This window comes from Cryptotermes secundus, unplaced genomic scaffold (assembly GCF_002891405.2).
Source record: "Cryptotermes secundus unplaced genomic scaffold, Csec_1.0 scaffold1025, whole genome shotgun sequence".
Classification (NCBI taxonomy): Eukaryota; Metazoa; Arthropoda; class Insecta; order Blattodea; family Kalotermitidae; genus Cryptotermes; species Cryptotermes secundus.
This window is the reverse complement of record NW_019730118.1, coordinates 2,124,693-2,147,210: the sequence shown is the minus strand read 5'-3', so window position 1 is coordinate 2,147,210 and position 22,518 is coordinate 2,124,693. Positions and strand designations below refer to the sequence as shown.

Below are 22,518 nucleotides of genomic sequence, written 5' to 3'. Positions count from 1 at the left end.
GCACGGCGTTACTTCCCGGGAGACTGCAATTTTAAATTATGTAAAGTTTCACATTTGAGCTCCCAGCGATGTCTTAAGCTGTCTTCAGGAACTTATGACGTGAACAATGAAATGCGTAGACATGAAGGGAAATGTGGGATGAAAAACAGAATATTGAGACGAGAAGGAAAGAGGCTTTTGAGAATTGTAAGTGATGGCATTTTTCACACTTTTGTGCATAAGTATAACTTTGATCAGAAAGGAGAAATTTGATTATAAATCTGAAATAGGAAACGATGAGTTCAACAAGTGTCAAGAAACGTATATTTTATAAAATTAGTAAAAATGAATATATGTTATTAACTAAATATTTATTAAGCAAATCATTTTGAGTTCTTGGTGTTTTAGTCTTAGTTAGTTAGTTAGTTATTGGAAAGGGTGGGTTTCCCCATGCACTTAGACCAGTATTGGTCCATTGTGCTTCCCTCTATGATATTCTACTAGTCTCTATACCCTACCGATATTGGTGTGTACCATCAGTCCCGCCGAGCCAGCGAATTCAGCATCCACTGGCTTGGTGGTGTCTATAATGCTTCCCCCCATCTATCAGAGGCTTTAGAGACTACTGTTGGGCGGGAAACATCCTTGAATTTGGCTCAGTGACCTCCTTGGAGATATGATGTTCTTTTACGTGCCGTAAAGCTACGACACGGGACACACGGCTTAAAGTCCCTCCCGGAGGACTTGTTCCCTGAATTTTTCCGCCCTTAAAAATTCGACGACCTCCGCCGGGTTTGAACCCGCGTACCACGAGTCATGAGGTGGGAACGTTACCTCTAGACTACGGAGGCCGCTTGTTTTAGTCCTAGTCGTACGTATGTCAAGAGAACGTACAATTTCGCGTTGAAATTAAGTAACAAAGTATCGAATATTACATATAGTTTGAAAATGTAACGTGTCGCTGAGATATTTCGTGTTCCACGTTTCCTTTAGAGGCACTGTTTTACACGTGGTTTACAAACTGTCGCCTTCTTCTGTAATGGTCTGTAATCTTAACGGCATTGACAATACGTCACTTTGGCCTGACACTGATAACAGTAGTACAGATAGTAATAACCTTCATAACAGTAAGACAGAGAACAAAAGGTATGCTGGCTTTTATAATCGTAACCTAGTTAAATAACTGTTTCGTAAGAATTACTGTGGAATAGAAATTGGCTAAAGAGTAGGCTAACCTTGAAACAGGGAAATTAGTATTGAGGTCAAGCTTACGAAGGCCCAAATGAGGTCTGCAGTTCTTTCAAACACTGTGTTGTTAAATACCTCATATCCCAGCTACACTGGACGAGCTACGTTATTTTCACAGCTGAATGTCTCTCTCAAAGCTGTAATTACATCTACTGGAAGACATAAGGAAAACTGTTTTCTTTCCTATAAGGCATTGTTCCTTAAAGGCTTGTGATCGGAGTTTTACTACAATTAGACTCAGAATCAGATGAAAAGAGAGCATGTACACACACAAAGACTGTATCACTCATACTGAGAGATCTTCACACACCGGTAGGTTGCCTACGGGAAAAAGTGAAAACAGAACAAGTTATTAATTATAAAAATTGGTGGCCGTATTTCTCAATTATCTTGCTACACAGAACAGGTTTTATTGTTTTCTTTATTTTAAATCCGTACTGAATTTCGACACGATTCTCTGGATCCTGGAGTGTCTATTGTCTGCCCGTTTGTTAACACACTTATCAGTGAATAATTGTCTCTCTTAGGAGATTATAGTACTTCTTCTTGGAACCTAAAGCAGACAATTCCAGAGCGTATGCTGAAGATTTTCCAATAAGTTACAAAGTAATTAATATTGTAATGGATTTACTCGGAGCGTTTCTAGGCAACGGCTCGGTAAACACCTTCCAATGTGCAACAATGGAAGCTATGTATCAGTGGACGAATATTATAGCTCATTGCGAGGCATCAGTCAGCGCCCCAATGGACTCGCTGGGTAGCAATCACGTGACTTGTGTTTTCTATATGGTCCATGCGGAGCCTGTATAACGACGATCTGTTATAGCTTAGATTAGTGCAGTGCGGTGTAGCTAAGAGTTAGTTGCAAGAGTGCGGCTCTGAAGAGAAGACTTTTTGTGTAATATTTTGAGTTTGTAATTCAGTGAGTCTGTTATAGTTTTTGTGTGTTTTAATTCCGTTACCAGGAGAGGACTAGTTTGTGTATAACAAATTCAAAGTGTAGAAATAGCGATGGAGCTATAATTAGTGTAATTACTGATTGTGTCTGTCAGAAGTAAATAAAACCGTTCATCTAATACAGAGCCCGCGTTATTAGTCCCTAATACATACATATATTAAAAGTTTGGTGTACTCTATTCGTAACAACAAGATGCGCTTCTGTACATAAGCTGCACCGTCCAGTACATGAACAGCGTGTCTTCACTGCAATGAACCTATTTATAGTGAAGGATTTTCGATTTGAAATCCTGGGTAGGAAATCAGATGTCCCGACTGATGCCTTTAGAACTATTTATATTGGCATATGCTGTAGCTGTTTCCTTTCAAATTCTACCTCAATCAACAGCCTGATTCTCCCATGTCATACTTCAATGCATTTGCACACTATAGTTAAATAGCACGCAGATCAGCCATGATTGTACTCTGTCACATAATGCTTTATTTTCCAGTGCTTAATATGACTGAACAGTTGCACCCTCTAGCTCGAGAGGGTCTTTCAGATAAAGGCCAATGTAAGGTAACTTCGTGAATGAGAGATGAAGACGAAACAACCGGAGGAGTTGCATAATGAGAGTTTTAGCAAATTATCTTGTCCAATTTTGTTAACATGATGAACTCAAAGGTTGAGTTCGGTGCGACTCTAGTTTGAGAACTTCAATAAAGGTGCCTTTTTTTTGGAGATCCAGTAAATGGAAAGATATTATTGACAGAAGGCCACTTCCCGTCAGAGAGAATGCTTCATAAGGGCTATGACCGCAAGGGTTCAATTGAATAACAAAATCTGGTCTTGAGCCTCAAGGAACTTGTCGCCAAGACGAACTGATTGGCGGTAAAGCGCCAGTGGTGAAGTAATTTGACTTTGACTTTGACAGACCTCAGAACGTTTATTAGAACCTACTCCATATTCAAAAGTGAGCGTTTAAACGCCAACATTAAACTAACCCTCCATAAGGCACTGATCAGATCAGTAATGACCTAGCTTGCCCCGCCTGCGAATTAGCGGCGGACACCTACATTTTGAAATTGCAGCGCCTACAAAACAAGATTATCCGCACCATTGGAAATTTTCCAAGGCGCACACAGATCCGCGATTTGCACACGGCTTTCAACCTTCCGTAACTATACGACTGTATAACAAAATTATGCAACAACAAGCAGAAGTCATACAAGACCATGAGAATGATCCTATTCACGAAATAGGACAAGGCCAAGTCAGACACAGAAAATATAAGAGGCTTAAACTTGGGAAGGGGACGGCCAAGCTTACGACCGTTCAAATGACTAAGCTGCCGTTGTAGCATGAAAGAAGTAAGATAGACATGATCTTCTTTGCAAAGCCTGGACTGACAGAAGGTTTGTATATAGTGCACAAGGAAGAATTTTCAATAACACGCTATATAAGCGGTACGTGTACTTGACGAAAGGCCAAGCATATTCATAACAGGCAAGCCCATCCCCTCGTCAGAAAGGATGTTACATAATGACAGTTGATAAAGATCTCTGGGCATGAGCCTCATGGGGGCTTGGTGCCAAGACGAACTGATTGACGGTAAACCGACAGTCGTAAAGTGACTCTGACTCTGAGTTGTTGAGTTTTGAGTAAGTTGATAGTTGCAGTTTTGAGAAGTGAGAAGCTGGTAGATGAGGCCAGAGACAGTTCGGGAACTCAGAGGAAGGGGAATGTCTGCCGTTGGAAGCCTCTACGAAGCAACGGCTAGTGAGGACTGAGGAAGTTTTATGTGTGCTGTAGTTACAGTGATCTTTGTAGTGTGTAACTCAGTGAGATCGTCTTAGTTTTTCGAGTGTAGAAGCCCAATAAATCAGATTACCAGTCGAAACCCCGTCTGTATTCACTCCATCAAATGGCAATATCATGGAAGCTTTCTCTGTGCAGTCTCGAATAAAACCTCTTCTTTTCTCTTCTCAGAAGATCCTCGTAGGAATCCAGCTTTTGTTAACCTGCTGCCTAACCTGTTGAATAACTACAAGATTTTCCATTGTCCTGCTATTTCATGCTGGCCTCTGACCAACGCTGGGGGGGGATAACGCGAGTCAGGGAAGCAGAGAAAACAAGTGAGCTCCATTGTCGGTGTAGCTACAGACCTACTAAAAACCATTAATAGCTACTCTAATCACTTATTGATATATGATGTAAGGTTTATAAATTGGATGTTTTCTGACAACAGCCTGTGACAGTACCAACTCCAGACAAATCACCAAGCAACTATACGAGTAATCCCACACCAGAAACATACATGTATAATCTCACATACGAGTACATAACCAAACCTTACATCATTTGCCTTAATCAGCGTTTTAGATTACAACACTAACACGCATCTCCACGGTCCGAAATGGCTTCAGAGTCTTGGTGCATAGGGTGCATACCGGTACCACCAAGCCCCGAAAGTAAACCGCGTGTTAGGATGCGACATACATGAGGAGCCCCCCCCCCCCTCGTCGTAACACAGTAGGGAATGTCCACATCCATATCCGGAACCTAACACCTGGGACCCACAGTTCAATACTGCGAACCCGTGGTAGACGCGGCATACAAGTTCCAAATTGGCGGTGACTTCAGTTCCTGGATCGTACTCGTGATTACTACAGTCTACCTAATTTGCATCATTCACAGTTTTATATTGCTGTCAGGTAACACTTATCCTTACTAGATTACATCCCATTATATCCCATACCTATTTCGCCCATCATATTTTAATTACGTAGGATAGTTTAAATAATCCAGAGCAACATATTGTGACGTGCCGCCAGGAAGGCAGGACGATAAGACGTCCATCACTGGTCAACGGCTGGCAATTCTTAGGCATCAATGACTAGGAAATCGTTGCCCCGGAGATGGAAGTCTAACGGTGGGGTTTCCACCGTTATTTGTAATGAAATGTATTCCCGCGGCAACAAGAGATTCGTTGCATAGTAGCAGGCGAAACGAAACCCTTCGGCAAGGTGTTCCCTATTCAGTCCGAGTGCAGGACATAACATTCCAATTCCAACAAGAGACCAGTTAGTTCGTATCCGACGAGAGCTAAGGACTGTAGACCCTACCGGGACTCGAACTCCGACCCCTCGGTCGTCCAGCCCGTAGCCAGTCGCTATACGGACTACGCTTCCTGTTCCTTCACAGCAACTGTTGGGTACAAAACTGCTGGATCGTGTTGTCAGGCGATACAATACGCGCCACCTCACCGCTGTTTCCGTTTACGTAATAACACTAGACGGGTTATTTGGTTATCAGACCTGCAGTCTGACTAACGAATGGAAACCCTCAGAAACTGTGAACTACGAATGGAGGTTCGATTTCTACCCCCACTTTTTGTAAGAATATCCTTTCCTCGTGTCCTGAGAATGTATGAATATATGAGGGTTAGGCCTCCTCCACCCTTGCACCACGACCTACAGTGGTCTATTGTGCTTATCCTCGTGTGCTAAGCCAGGCATCTATCTCTTCAGTTGGACGTCCCCTTGCAGCTTATAGTTCTCGCAAAACATTGCACATAATTCTGTCGTGGATGCTGAAAACATCGGATGTGAGCACGACCCGACATCTTTTTCAGTTTACACTGTCTCCGATAAATGTAAGCAGTGAATACAAGGAAATTGTTAAAAAGTCATAAATTCCTAATCGCTCGGGCCAGAAACGTGAGGTTTGCACATGCAAACATACACATGCAGAAAAACGTGGCCCTTCACTTAAGTACGTGTTTCATCTGCGTTCACGAAATTTTGACAGAGCGGACATAAAATTAGATTTCGAAACTCGCAGCGGCGGTCTTCAGTTGGGAAAAACAACACGCCTCTTACTGGCTGGTATGATGCCTGTGGCCATGCCTCAGACGTCAAGAGATACGAATCTGCTATAACAATGCTGTCACGTGCTTAATGGAGAGGGAGGGGAATGGATTCCCCCGAACAGCGCTGTCCTCCTTCCGCGGGCTTGATATTCATTCTCCCACATTAGTATAAATTATGCCGTCCATCTCGTCTCTCTTGGGATAATATTCTTTGATAGGCTAGTATATAAATTTTAAATAACTTATTGCGCAATGGATGCGGTCTCGTGACTTCTCGGTCCGTCTAAAGGCAGTGACGTCATTGTCATCATGCTCCGCTTGTGGTAAATTTCCGGCAATTTACTCACGGGCCCCTAACCACAAACGGAATTTTCTTGAGAGCTGCTTCTGACAGGCTGTTGCTCGAAAGTGAGTTGTTTACTTTTCTGCCAGGTGTCACATCATGTATTCTTTTCGAGTGGAAATTTTATTTCGATTCTGTGAAATAATTATAAAGGGATAAGTAAATAAAAATTATGTCTGTATGTTGTACTTTTTTTGATGTCTTGGCCTCAGACGTTTAAAGATATTAAACTTTAAATATTAAATCAGTTCGAATATACTTTTAAAATCTTTTGGCTGTTACATTACGTAACACATACTGGGTGGGGAAACCATTATGGGTATGAATCACTAAGGTGTAGGCTAGAGGGTAACATAGAAACGTATTATGATCTATTTAACAATGTTGTCAATGAATTAGGCCGGTCACGGTAGCCGAGCGATCTAAGACATGAACTGTCTTCGCTGTCTCGGAAGCCGGAGTCGTGGGTTCAAATCTCAACCACGGCATGGATGTTTGGTATGTGTTTATTCTGTGTTGTCCTCTGTTTAGGTAGATGTCTTGAGACGAGCTGATAACTCGTCCAAGGAGTCCTACCGTCTGTAAAATTATCAAAATTAAAAGAATAAAAGCCGGTCACGGACGCCGAGCGGTCTAAGGCATGCACTGTCTTCGCTCGCTCGGAAGCCGGGATCGTGGGTGGGTTCGAATCCCACTCAGGGCATGGATGTTTGTATGCGTTTTTCTGTGTTTGTCTACGGGTAGAGGCCTTGGGACGAGCTGATCACTCGCCCAAGGAGTCCTACCGAATGCGTAAGATCTAGAAAAACCGAAGTGAACGGAGTTCATGGAGGTAGGCCTAGGCCCACTGGGGCTGTAGTGCCAAAGAGAGAAAAAAAGAATAAAAACATCCTCCACACCTTAAAGGTATAAGATGAACGGATTAAGTAAGTAAGTCATTGGATTAGTCTGTATAACGTCGAGTAGTAAGGATAATTAGTGAATAATGAATTGGAAAGGATATAGAAGGAGGCGGTTGCTGTCTAATCCAGTTCGCTCTCTCTGTATGTGCATATAGAAATTGGAAGCGCTCTTAGTTACAGCAGCAGATCTTCGGGTCAGATTCGAACTCAGAAATCTAAGAATAGGAAGGAATGCTGCCCACCTGACCACAACCTCAGGTGGCAGTATAAAAAGATTTTAAGTGAGTTTAAATTTTGCTACGTGGGATTGCATTCGGCTGTTTAATGATAGGGACATGGCCTCATCTTGTTTGTCACTGTGACAAATCCTTGGTGTCTGTGATTTCATTGAATTCGAATTCTTATATAAAGCGTGGTCATTAAAAACGTGTTCACTTTGTCCTTTGTTAAGTTGTTCCTGTGCTTGCGACAAACCCATCAGAGTAGTAACAACTCTGAGACAACGGCCCTAATTAAAGGGGCAGCACAGTCCCCCTTTTCCCTCACTTTGGTTGTAAAATTTGGAAAGACGTCTTTCGTCTTGAACACCCAAAGAAAATAATCGCCAGGGTTTGAACCAAGGCTTTGAGTTCCTGCACATGTTCACTTGTGGGAATTTGTGTGAAAACACGCGGTCCCAAGTTGACCATCAGTAATTTTGGACACAGTTCGGCAACATGAGGTTTCGATCCACATAGCATGAATCGGTGTGTGTTTGTGTTTGAATCCTTTATTCACAAGCCAGACGGAAAGCAATTTATCAGCATTTCGAGACTTGTTCTTCGTTTATGGTTTCTCGGACAGTATAGTACCAATCAGCCCATGACGTGAGAGGGCATGCTTCAGCGGATATCACGAAACACGGTATGTACGAGTATATCATGCCTCCTGAGGCCATCTTAGAGAAGTGCATCGTAATGTCCTTCTAATCTGTAATACCAACACTGCAGCCTCTGAAATTGGAGAAATGATAGCCTTAACGTTACTTGCACGGCTGAGCCAATCTCCATGAAACTTGGTATGTATATCATGCCAGCTGAACCCATCTTAACGATGTATATAATACAATCCCGTCATGAAACCCGAGGCGATCTCAACTTTGATTTTATCACTTAAATTGTGTTGATACATGCGCAATTGAGATTCTATAAAATCCAGTTTATATTTGTTCTGATATATTGGGTTTTTGGACTTTATCCATCGTCCTGGTTTTTAAGATAACTAATAAAAACACGACGTTTCGGAAACTGGATCTGTCCCAACAGAATAGGTGTTTTCCTTCACCTGAGGACGGAAACAGATCCAGTTTCCGAAACGTCGTGTTTTTATTAGTTATCTTAAAAACCAGGACGATGGGTAAAGTCCAAAAACCCAATATATCAGTGTGTTATACACCATCGTCAGAATCCTATAGTAACTAGTTATATTTGTTCTGTTTGGCATACTTACGCGTACTTAACAAAGTTTTGCCACACTTATCGTAGTACTCAATTTGTAATGTTAAAGTTTCAGTGACGATTAATTCGTCCAAGTACTTCATGTTCAAGGTTGACATTTACGCAGCTGGTCATGAAATCTCCTGCTTTCAAGGAGGCTTACGGTTTATGTTCATGTTGACAAATCCCATTATTAGATATTATCTCAAGCCAGTTGAATCCACTCCACCTCACCTAGTTTTTCTAAGATCCACTTTAAGATCGTAATTTCACATACATAAGCACAAGTGTACCAGCAGTCTTCATGTTTGTTATTATTATGAATTGAAATATTGGCTGTGGTCTCCAAAATGGTATAGCTTAACTTTACGATTTCCTTAAAGAATGCTGCATGCCTCATATCTACTAAGTCCGCTACATATTGTAGCGTGTAGAGTCGTTTATAGGTAGCAATTGAAAACGAACATGTTTGCGTGGGCGACAATAGAAGTACTGTTGGAAACGGTTTTTTACGGTGGTCCGTGCTTAAGGATTATAAGGAGGTCAACTGGAGCAAGAATATGCAGTTGGAGAGGACTTGAGCACGGAGGCAGAGGAATAGCCATTGTTAGAAGCCGTTACCAGGCAACTGTTAGTGAAGACACTGCTGGCTGGAAAAGACTTAGCGTGAGCTCTAGTGATATGTAAAATGTGGAGATCAGTGCTGGCGCTGTAATTAGGTGTGGTCACGAGTCGTGTGTTAAAGTGGTCAAGAAATCCAATCTCCAGTCCAAAACCCCGTCGAGAGTCGTACACATCGCAATACGTTTTCTAGTTCATTCTTGTTTTAATTGACGTAATATTTCTAATATTCGGTGAAAAGTACAAAAAATATTACATTCCCCGTTGTGTAATCTTCCTTGCTTAATCATCGTACAGACCTCTTACGTATATATTCATTGAGTACATGGAATGTCATCCATAAATTTGAGAAATGAAATCCGTACCGCTCGACACGTTATATAAGAAAAAGTATGAGTAATGTATCCATGATATCGGTTGAATGACTTCTGCATGGGGCGAGGTAGTGATTGATGATCCCGAATGACGTCACTTACATTTCGAATTTAGTCTGTGGACAGCATAGAGACAATTCTTCATTGTGAGAGATGTCGCGTAGATACGAGCTGGACACCGTGAAAGGTGATATCGCACAGTGGATAAAGTGCTATAGGCAGTATCGGCCGAACGAGAGATTCCACTAACTCAAGTTACTATATATAACCGTACAGGTTTTGAAGCTTTCACGATGGTTGTTTGCAAATGAAGTCATCTCGGATGAACAGCCACGTGAAAATGGAGCTGGTATCCGATATTTCGGAGACAGTTTCTGTTTCCGTCGTCAGGAATCGACAATGAAGACAGACAGTATTCGAAACGTTGGATTCCATTTCCCTTTTCGCGTGGTGATTGTCCGAGAAGACGTCTCCACGCTGTGCTCGAAATATCTATGTCTGTAGACGGGGTATAGATTGGATATTGGATTTAATGACTACTTGTACACACCACTCGGAACCCCAGGTAATTACAGCGCCACTGCTAATTACCACCATTCACAGATCGCCACAGCACCCGATAAGCCCTTTTCCAGTCTGCTATCTCTTCAGCAGCCGATTACTAGCAACGGCTTCTAACAGTGGAGATTCTTGAGATTCCCGAACTCACTTCGTTACTGTTCGGCGACTGTCCCGCAAATGAACTCTTCTCAACTTTCAACTCAACTTAGTGTTATCTCTTCTCAGCCTCCGTTGCGGAGCTCACCTGAACTGCCAACCCTCAACTAACTTGGTCCTCTGCTGGCGGCCATGTCACACCAGCATCATAGTCTTCTCTTCATAAGCTGACTTTCAACTGACGACTGGTCAGCCTAATTGTCTTGAAGATAACTCCTCTGCACGGACCACATCGAAAACACATTTCTTCTATTATTGCGCGCGTGTTCATTTCTGCGGAAACTTGTTTACCGAGCTGTTGCTTAGAAATGGATTGCATAACCTGGTTATTCTATTGTTCCGTGCGTGTATGTTGCGGGCGTTGCCTACGGCCCCTGTTTACGGTGTCACCACTTATCAACGGGTCTATACGCCACAATAGTTACCTACTGCTAGCACATGACCCGTCAAACATGAACGAAAAAATCACTGATCTCCATTTTATCTTTATTTCTCTTGTATCTTTATCTCATTTCGCCCTTACTCACTTGCTACACTCATATCCTCTTTGTCCGTCTTCTTCCCCCTTCTTCCTCTTTCAAGCCAAAACAACTTCGTCGCCCCTTTTATCCCATTCCTCTGTCCAGGTGGCCCCTTCCCCACTTTATCCGTATTTTTTCCAGTTGTTTCTGCTCCTTTATCCTAGCAACGGCGCGTATGGTTTGTCTGAACATGAAAGGACCGAGCTCTTATTTATACGATGTTTCAGCTGTTCGTTTGTTAGTAAACAGACGTGCAGATTTTTCGCTTGGGATATTTTGTTCTTTATTTCAGCTCCTAGTTTTAGAAAGCCGGTCACAGTAGACGCGCAGTCTAAGGCATGAACTGTCTTCGCTCGGACGCTGGGATCATGGGTTCGAGTCCCACTTAAGGCATTGATGTTTGGTGTGTGTATGCGTGTATTCTGTGTTTAGATAGAGGCCTTACGACGAGCTGATTACTCGTCCAAGGAGTCTTACCCTCTGTAAGAAGATGATACGGAACTGAACAAGAGGCCAGGGCCCTGAATGGGCTGGAAGAAAGTTTTAGAAATGCTAGTGGGGAATTTGTTCAGGATTGGATGAAAGACATCTTTCTTCAATGAATCATACATAAACATTTTCGTACAGCTTCTGTGTTTTGTATCTTTGCGTTCGAATTCAAGCACTGCTGTAACTGTGTTTAGTTCGTGTTTTAACTGAAACATTCAGTTGTGTTTCACTGTTGCTCTTCTCAGGCAGCCATGATATGATATAAATTTTCTACATTACACGCTTGGAACCATGTTCGAAAGTGCTTCTATTGAACTTAACTCACAGAACGGGGTTTTGCGTGGATTATTTAACGACGCTTACAGCCTAGAAAGTACATAGCGTCGTAACAGGGAATTGTCACGTTTAGACTAACTTATACGAATATAGTGCTAGCTGTATTTTGAGAAATCATTGTGGGCTGGTGGCGGCTGTCATAAGATATTGATTTCTAACATTCTTGATGGAGTCCTTCCGTTGGATCTTGGCCAGATTATGACATATCTCTTGAATGTGATGTTTCTGTAACAGGAAATTTCACCACAAAGGAAGCAATGTCCACAAACAGTCAGTCTTCTTAAATGAATAAAAAGGTCCATTGAGCCACCATGTTTGTTTGTTTGTTTGTTTGTTTGTATGCTTGCCTTCTTGTTGCTACAGATCTCTGTGTGAATGCTTGCTTCATGCTCCTTGTTTCTTTCCGCCATTTTATTTAATGCCATTAACAAAATGCCTACTGGTTTAAATTCGATGTTTTTAAAACGACGACAGTTTAAATTGTGGTCGTCTGGGTTAGGACACCTCATACTTTATTGGTTATTGTCAACATTTCTGTGAAACCCACTATCGCCGTCTGAAGGGTAGAATTTCTTCGTTTCTTTCTACCCTGAAGATGAACATATCAAGTTCCTTCAAAATGTTGGTAACCACCTACAAAACTACTGTGTCGAAACCCACAACACCACAATTTAAAATATACCCAACCTTTCATATTCGTGTTATGTACTATGAGAGTAAACATCGTGCAGGCGTGTCTGTATGTGTAGCCTATGCATTATGATTATGTAAGGATGTGAGATTAAATTAAGAAATTTTAATAAGTCAGATCGGACAGTTTCACACACGTGAGAAATGAGAAATATATAAAAATATTTGTTTGAAAAACCTCAAGGAAAAGAAACCCCTTGAGAGAAATTGGGGTAGATGGGAGGATAATAAAATGTATCTTAAAGAAGTAAGGTATAAATTAGTGAAGTAGATTAAACTGGCACAGGACAGAGTCCAGTCATTGGTTTTGTGAGCACGGTGCTCAATTTTCAGGTTCCATACAAATAGGGAATTTGTTGAGCTACTGAATAATGTAAGGCCGCGCCATAACTCAAGCTGTTAGTCGCTGACTTCCCACCGCGGCGGCCCGGGTTCGATCCCGGGTCTGGTCAAGTGGGATTTGTGGTGGACAAAGTGGCGCTGGGGCAGGTTTTCTCCGAGTACTTCGATTTTCCCTGCCAATCTTTATTCCACCAATTGTTCCACAATCATCCTCACCTATCATCTGGGGCTGGTACAATAGGCAAGAAGTGGCCGCAGTACAAGGGACTTAGTCCCACCCCACTAACAGTAAAAAAATACTAAATAATTTTCAGCGTTTCAAAGAAGACTGTACCATTATTTGGTTGTTTGATGTTTGCTAATTAATGAGTATATACGTACTGTATGTGCATATGTTATGTAAATAATGGTATCAATTGTGTTAAAGCCGAACCGTTTGGTGTAGATGTAAATTTGTATTCAAGACTCGCGAGGTTCGAACCTGGCCCGAGATACCTGCTAATCTTAAGGGTTATTATGTACTCATTCCGTCATCTACTTGAAATATGCCATAACTGCCACCTTTCAAAAATGATTACATTTTCACCATTCAGAATCATCTTCCAAATCAGTGTGATGTCTGCATGTGAAACTGCATGTTTAAATAACCTTCAGTCCGTCAGTTGTCCCTACGGTGGTAATTTACTGACCTTTGTGTTTTTGGTTGTGTGTACCTCACGCTGTATGAAGTGAGCGTACTTTGTGTTATGTGGGTACTGGTCATGTTCCGAAATGTTTCGATATAGAATTAGTGTCAGCCCGTTCTACTACAGCTGGCAAATTATTAACTTGTGGATGCAGTGCATGTCTGTGAAAAGTCTATAGTTATTTAGCTGATCAAGAAATTTCCGTCGGTTCTTGATTCCTGAAATCTGATGTTTTGTTCATTGAGACCCGTTATTGAATCTGTTCTGAGGTTCGGTGCAGACCTTCCATTCTCACCTCGTTTTTCAATGTTGCATTTTAATATCAGCCACGTCAGCCCTCATCAGGTTCGAATATATAGCTACATTTTTATGGAGAGCATGCTCTACGTCCCACTAATGACATTTTTTTTATTTAATCATGCTACATAACATTAATTAATTAATTAATTTCTCATTCATTCATCAGTGGCTCTACAGCCCTTTCTACGACTCCTTGGACGAGTGATCAGCCCGTTACAAGGCCACTAGCTATACACAGGAGAGTACAAACAGAATAAACGCGCACAGACATCCATGCCTTGAGTGGGCTTCGAGCCCAAGATCCCAGCACTCGAGCGAGCGAAGGAAGTTCATGCCCTAGACCGCGCGGCCACTGTGACCGGCTCAGATTTTCTCTTTGCTGTATGTAAGTTCCTCCAAACTCATGTTAACTTTCTCCCTCTAAGGCCGAGATATGAAAGAGGAGTTTGAACTGAATATGCTTATTACAGTGCAGTACATCGTTTCCGAGTTGTCTGTGATCTGAGCACCGTAAAACAGAAGGATTTCGCTCACAGAAGTGGGGCCTTCTCCAAGATATCGCTGAGAGTCGGTTAAGTGATAACTTGATAAGTGATGTCGAAATTGGTTTAAAAAGAAGGTGCTTGTGTGTATTTGCTTGTCAAGGAATGAATTTTCTATGGAAACTTACTGAAATGTTAGCTTTACTGATTTTCTGTAGCTGCAGTCCTGTGACTTTATTATAAAATACACCACGAGCAGTTCTCTCACATTGCTTTGCAGTTCACACTGCCATTAGATGCAATGATGGCACGTAATCCACGGAAGACACTCCTAACCTGACCAGAATGTCTGGTAGATAATGACAGGGCAATTTGGCTCGGATTTCTTCTGCCTCCGTTCTCCTTAATTCCTCTGTTCCTTCCATCGATTGCTCATTAGAACTAGGATCATATGTCTTCACCGCGGTGACTGGGGTTGACAGAGCAGCAGAATATTGCTTCTGTAGGGCACTAGGTCTGGGCAATTTCCACGCGTCGGAATGCTAGAATATAGTTCAAGAGAATGCATATTGTTGTTGTAAAGATTATGTGTATGTATGTAATATCTTTGTCACTTAAGTAATATACGTACGTACACGCCTAATAAATCAGTTTTATGTCAGTATTATATGTCTGTCCTGTATGTGTTTAGGACAGATGGTAGGGCGGTATGCCGATTGGAGGTGGGGGCCAAAGCAAGGCTCCAAATGGTACTGATCTACTTTTTGATGGCCACCAAATTATTTGTCTGATTAGTGGATTTAATAAAAACTGTTGGCCCCTGATCATTAGTAAACCAGTGTGGGCATTATCTTGCAAGGTAAAGTTACTTGGCACTCGGAAAGGTAAAGGGGTTTCTCTTCGTCAGTATTGTGATGACAGCTTCCGGAACCTACCCGACCTCCTGTCAAGTGTCCCTTTCCCGAGAAATGAAACGACGCGAGGGTGAAGCTAACTACCCATTCCCATGAGGTTCACAATGCGTGGAAATACAAATTTTAGTTCCCCATATGCCTCCAGGGTGTAATGTTTAGTGTTGTGCCGCATTTACCAGGTAGTAATGTACAAGGAAATAGTCTTGAGTAAAACGAGTTACACCTGCCTGGAGAAGGGAACAAGGACTTGTTTCAGTGTTGTAACCAGCGGCTAACCTTCTGTTTGCATTGCCTGAGAGTTCTGTCATTATTCTTTGCTTCTTCGCAGGATCATGGCGGTTCTCTGCATTCTCAGCTGCATTGTGGCGTTGGCAGTGTCGTCAATGGCAGATGTGAGTGTGTAATTTCGTATCTGGCATGAATAGTGATTTAAGTAAAATGCATTATTGTTTGGGTTCAGAAATCAGATGTTCTGTTACAAATGACTGATCCGTTTCCACGTAAAACTTTCTCTGCTGCATTTTATCAGAAAGTACAGTCCACACCATAACACCCCACAATGTTAAGGTACATTTTAACATTATCATCCCATCTACGTCGAGATTTCCACGCGGTTCTTTTTCTTTTAGGTTTTCATATGAGAGTTTTACACTCATTTCTGTCGTACGTGCAATCCTTTTCGTACATCATCATCCTTATTTTTATCATCATATTAGGACAAGAATAAAATTATGAAGCTCCTCATCCGGCAGGTTTCCCAGGTTAGGATACTTCATCCCTCGTCATTCTCCTCTCAAACATCTGTGATCTTCCGTCACATTGTGAGACTAAACTTCAAACCAGTATTAAACAAACTGAACTAAAATTATTTTTAATATAAACCAATACAGTCACGAAAGCGACGTTCTTGTTAGGTTTGTCATATGTGTTAGGTATTTAAAATTTCATTACAAAGACAAAACAACTCCATCCAGTGTGACTATTGAAGATTTTACTACTTGAAAACTTTGCACCCTTACATGTTTCATCAGAGGGACATCGATACTTTTTTGGAAACCACTATCACAGTGGGTGATTTGAGTGTTAAAGTACATATACATACAATGTTTGTAATGCACAATATATACAAAATGCAACTTTTTCACAATACATACAATGTTTGTAATGCACAATATATACAAAATCCAACTTTTTCACAACTACAGCAACGTTCTTGGTATATTAAATTTTTTTTTTTTTAGTTTTTTAAAACTTTGTTATTTAAGTTTAAATTTTTAAACCAAATAGGTTCGTGTCCCTTCTCCTATTGTCTTTCTTGACGGGGGCTGAACTTGTGCCGCCTGTCTATCTTGAGAAGGAGATTCTTGGTATCGTCCTGTGTTTCTTCGTGCCGTGCTGTGTTGCTTTCACAGCGATGTCCCTCTGATGATGGTCTATAGGGACCGAAACATGTAAGGGTGCAAAGTTTTCAAGTAGCAAAAACCTCTATAGTCACACTGGACGGAGTTGTTTTGTCTTTGTAATTGTTAGTGTGAAGGACCAGAATGAAACAAATCAAATTAAAATTTCATATTCATAATTAACCTCATTCCTTGAGAATGTGTTAATAGTTCCTTTAGTGAAGACATTCCCCGACCTTCATACAAATACGAGGATTCGTTACTTTGTCCTGAGACAGATGAAATTAGTCCAGATCTTCTCACCCTATTTGCTTAAGATCCATTCTGATACTAATCTCCCATCCACCCCTAGGGATCCTAAGTTGTCTCCCTTTTGCGGTTTTGTGTGTGTGTTTTTTTTGTTTTGTTGTTTTTTTTTTTACTAAACGCAAATTTTTAATTACCAGTCACAGTGTACTTTCAGACGGTAACTGTCAGTTAACCAAACCAAAAATATTTCAAACACCGTCTGTTAAACTCAGTAAGGTACCTCTTAACGCACATAGTTTTCGAGAAGGTGGTCTTTTTGTATACAAAGTGGCCGCTAAATCAAGAAAGCATGGGTCAGTACTCTGTCCCTGTGGTGATACTGACTGTGAAAATTGTATGATACGAATTACTTAAATGGATCTTAGAGAAATATGGTGTGATCTTCATTTATGTAACTGAGGAGAGTGCCGAAAATTGAGCTTCTCTGAATCTTACATTAATAGGCTCTCGAAATGGTTTAAACCAATACATTTTTTACTGGTTAAGTAGGCTTATTGTTTTAATATATTAATACATGACAATATAGTTTAGCGTAGTATAGTATCGTATTATATACATATATATGTATATGGTACAGTGGTGTACAATGTAGAAAGTGTAGTGTAGTAGACTATGAATATAGTACAGTCCTCGAGGAGTAACCGCCATATCGTGGAGAAAAAGTTTTCACGCCTTATGACCCGAAGAGCTATGCTGGCGGGAGCGTATGCTCCTGGTAGCGCCACCCATGCCAGACAGGTAAAAGGGTAGCAGCCAGACAAAGTATAGTTTCTGGTCCTTCAGGATGAGGGTTGAGGAAAAATCAGCTGTTACGAAATCTCCAGAGGCTATGGAACAGACCAAGACCCACACAGGCTTGTGCCGCTAGTAAAGAATAAGAATAATAATATAGTATAGTATGACATAACACAGTATAGTGAAATGTAGTACAGTAGGTTAAGAGTTAATTGCGTTGCGTGTGTGTGTGTCCCAGGAGCGAACGGCTGTAGTGACCCTGTACAGGGGCAATGAGGTTGTGGGGAACATCACATTCCTACAGGAACAGGACGGCGGCGCAGTGAAGTTAAGCGGAACGGTGAGCGGCCTCACACCCGGGAAGCACGGTTTCCACGTCCACGAGAAGGGTGACATCCGCAATGACTGCGTTGCCGCTGGTGGACACTTCAACCCCGAGAAGGTAGGCCACTTGCTACAGCCGTTCCGCAGACATACTGGTAATCGCGTGCCTGGCAGCTGGGGCCGCAAATCTAAAGGCTCAGATGAACTTCTACGTGGTAATACCTTTAAGAGATTTTGAGGAGCCGGGATAGCTTATTGGTATGTCGACGCGCTACGGGCGGGACTGCCCGGGTTTGATTTCCGGCAGGCAAGAGTTTTCTCTTCTCCACAGCGTCCGTACTGGTTCTCGGCGCCATCTAGCTTCCTATCCAATGGCTACCGTGGGCGATTTCCGCGGAGGTAAAGCGGCAGGGGAGTGAAGCTGACCACTCACGTCGCTTCCTATCCAGTGGCTACCGTGGGCGATTTCCGCGGAGGTAAAGCGGCCGGGGAGTGAAGCTGACCACTCACCTCGACCTAGTGCCGTTGTTAAGAATTGTTGAACAATACCTCCACTCCCACATTTGCTTTCATGGCATTTAATTACTTAAGTACAGGGACAACTTTGCCTTTTTGACAGATTTTGATGAAACCCAATAAACGGCACTGATTTGAAAACTGTCATTTGAAAGTTTCATTCTCTTAGTTTTAATGCCCATATTTTCGGACATATGTTGGAAGCATTCATGTGAGAGAAAATTTCTTAAATAAAATTTATACTGATCTATATATATATATTATCACTTGTATAAGTGACTATAGACGGGGTTTGGATTGGCGAATATATTTATGTTACTCATTTTCCGTAGTCTAGAGGAAGTTCCCACTGTTTGCTTTGCGATCTTCAGCTCTGCGGTTTGCCTGAAGATCCTGCCGGATGTCCTCTCCTTCCTCAGAGGTAGTTGCCCCTTTAAGTCTCGCCCTTTTATTTCATTGGTGCCTTTCGGTTTCCCCCTACGTCTCTTCCCGAACGGCTGTCCTTTCTGAGTTCTTGGCAGAGGCTTGTCCCTGACAACAGTGACCCTTTCGCCGTGCAGTAATGGCACGGCAGCTAATCCCCCTGCTGCAGGCGACGGCCAACTTCTTCCGCCGTCCACCATTGCCCTGGATCCATTTTCTCGGCTGACCTCGGCGCCTTAACGCTAGATGCCGGTCTTGATACGACTCCTTCAAGTTTCCACTGCTGCCTCTTCCTTAGGGACCTCATGCACCGCTACATACTCTTCCTCTTCTGGGTTTCCCCCAAATCAGTGGCCTCGGTCTCTTCTAGACTAGCCTCCGTTTTCTCTAGGTGGGAGTTAGTCCTGGCTATCATCCTTTCATGATGGGCACCTAACTTGGCCAGAATTTATTCTTTCTGGAGTTCTTGGCTGGCTCTCATTGCACCTTTTATTTCTTTAGATTTGCGTCCGTTTTTGCTCGGTTGGTTCTTATTTCAGCCAGCAGGCGTGCCATCTTCTGTTCCATGTCCATAGTGTGGCGTCCAATTCAAGCACTTCTGACACCAGTTGTCGCTTAGTATGTGGGACTGAAGACGGGGCATGGATTGGTGAATAGATTTATTGACAACTTGCAGGTCGTAACTACAAATAACTGTAACATTATCGCTATTTCTACACTTTACAATTCAGTAGAACACACAGTCTAGTGTTCTGTCTGTTACTAGACGTTTCCTGGTAACGGCTCCAACAATGGCTAGTCCTCTGCCTCCGGCTCAGGTCCTGTTTTCACAGATCCCGTGCAAAACTCACTTTCAATTGGCTAAGCTTCAATCCTCGTCTCGCGTGTAACCCCTCGGCATGGACTGCATAGAAAACACAGATGTTCCATTGTTGTAGTCTAACTGTTGCATTATTAAGAATCTGCCGCCCAGTAACGGGAACGTGGTTGCGGAGCCGTTGCCTAGAAACTGCCCTGGTATATCCGCCCATCTCGCGGTCATTGCATAGCAACGGCTCCTGCACACTACATTATGTTATAAGTTATGCAACACTCACATGGAATTCACGCATTTTGCGAAATACACCCATTCCCAATATTAAGATCGTGCTGTGGAAATGATTGTCTAGTTCCCTGCCGTCGCGCAGCCGTGTAGCGCAGCCCCGTCCAATTTACAGCGCATCACGTGCTGTCTACTTAAATAGCAGGCAGACTTCGTCTGTAAAAGAACCGCCACTTCTGAATGCGCCCTGCAGGAATTCCGTTGCTGTTTCTGCTGCTTGCTTTCTCATCCATAGTTACAAATGACTGCTTGGGTAGGACTGTCCCGTTGTTTGTTGTCATACACGGACCAACTTAAAGTTTATATTTGAAGACCAACAGCCTACTGTTCTATTTAAGTACAAAGTTAATTCGTACGGGTATTATATTCATATAGACAAAATGGTTGAGTTGAGTGGTTTCCATCTGGTTGTCAGGCGATCTTAACGTATTAAGGTGCAAAACGTGATGTGGATCCCTCTCTCTTTCGTTAATTTATGCTAACTTCGTTATTCTTCCGGATCTAACTGGAATGTCATCGTAAGGAGCACTGCATTCTGAAATTTGTGAAAATAATACAGATTTTACGAAAGGTTTTCCCGTGTCTTCACTTCGAGCTCAGGTTCTTACAGAGAATATTAACGTTAATTAAAACCATTTTCATCATAAATATATTTTCGACGTACTGTGAATTCTTTCTCCATAAACATGACGAAAAATCAAATTCGAGATTCTTTTGTAGGAATACCAGATCTCAATTCTCCACAATTAATAATTCAGGATAAATTCCGAAAATGAAACGAGAGAAAATCTGCTTTCATAGACATGTAAAGTTCTGGAAATATTGACAGTTTTGAAAAGAGTGGACCGACCTCTGTAACTTATAGTACACGTAGAACGTACATTTCCATGTCCTATTATCGTCCACCAAGTTTTCATTTCAGTGGCTTCGAAAGACCTCTGGAATTTATTTATTTTCTTAGTTATATGATACAATTAGACTTATCGTGGGATTCTTGGGCATTAGAGACCTGATTCAAGATTCACAGTTCACATTTGTAGTTCGAGAAATTTTCTGTAAATACGAGTGTCTTGAGTTCGGCCGCACTCACTGGATGTATGACTCACTCACTCCCGGAGCTGGGCCCTTCTTGAGAAGCTGTCAATTGTGCAGCTACTCAAGAACTTCCCAGAGTTTTATGGAAACCTAAGGGTCATTACCGTGTTCACAAGAGCCCTACAGCGGTCCCTATCCTGAGCCAGATCAATCCAATCCATAACATCCCATTCTATCGTTCTGAGATCCTTATTAATATTGTCCACTCACCTACGCCTTGGTCTTCCCAGTAGTCTCTTTCCTTCTGGCTTTCCCACCAATATTCTATATGCATTCTTCCTCTCCCCTATTCGTTCTACATCCCCGGCCACATCCAAATGATCACCTGTCATCCCCAGAGTAGAAGTAATTTGCCAAACCCTCGTGTAGTTCTTGCGCCCGATAAAGTTTACCCAACTCTGAAATTTGCCCCCCCCCCTCTCTTACTTCCCCGGTACTTGCTTTTTCTCGGCTGCATTGATCCGCATTTTTTCACTGTCGTAAGCCTCGCCAAGACCTTAGAGACTGACCTAGATTAAAATTCTAGTCAACTGTTGTTCATTGGTGCAACGTTCTCTGAGCCGCGTCTTGGGCGCATGTCCTCTTCAGGTCAGTGAAGTAATCATCTGTAAGGTACACAACAGAAGAGGATATTATTATTACCGCCAAGCGGTAAAGCTTCTGATTTGCACTAGGAAGGTGATCGGTTCGAATCTCAGCTGGGACACTGTCTTGATAGGGGTTTCGTGTCTCTTTTTTTCAGTCTCTCCAGGCGAGGTCAGGCATAAAAAAGTAATAAAGTAAAAAATATCCCTGTAACAGGCCGTGAAGGCCCATAGGTTTGTGAGACGCTGAGGGTCCCACATTATCTAGACAATAGGCTCAGAGATGGCGGTAAGGTTGTCAGCCTTACGCGCCGGCCGCGATTTACTCCGCAGGAAAATTCTTTAATTAATTCCTGGTACTTAGAGGCTGTGTGAACCCCAGGGCCATAGTGCGGCTGGAGGGATTAAGTCAATTGAAAAAAATCCAATGACCTCATCGGGACTTGAACCCGCAACCTTCCGGCTTGTAGCATAGTGCCCGAGTGCTGGCATATTGCCTTTAATTGTACCGCGACCACTACCTTCAATTTCCCATTCAGTTATTCACTATATTTCGAAGTCAGAGTCGTTAAATAAACCATGGGCATTATTATTATTATTATTATTATTATAATCATCATAATCGTCATGTATTATTATTATCATCAGGGACCCATAGCCACTCAATCATATTTTATAACTGTACTTATTAATTATTAAATATTAATATTACAGGGTTATTAAAAAAGAATGAACCGATTTTATTACGAAATATTTTATTAAAGGAAAGTAATACAAAACTCCAGCCAAGTCACAAGTATTCT

At 42.1% G+C, this 22,518-nt stretch overlaps 1 protein-coding gene across 1 annotated transcript in view; it reads left to right on the top strand.

The window, feature by feature from the left end:
* Positions 1 to 22,518, top strand: part of LOC111866267 (superoxide dismutase [Cu-Zn]) — a 66,562-nt gene that overhangs the window by 19,118 nt on the left and 24,926 nt on the right. The window contains exons 2-3 of the mRNA XM_023855053.2: positions 15,556 to 15,619; positions 17,910 to 18,113. Coding sequence (XP_023710821.1) covers positions 15,560 to 15,619; positions 17,910 to 18,113 — 264 coding nt within the window. The 5' untranslated portion in view covers positions 15,556 to 15,559. The remainder of the gene's footprint in view (positions 1 to 15,555; positions 15,620 to 17,909; positions 18,114 to 22,518) is intronic.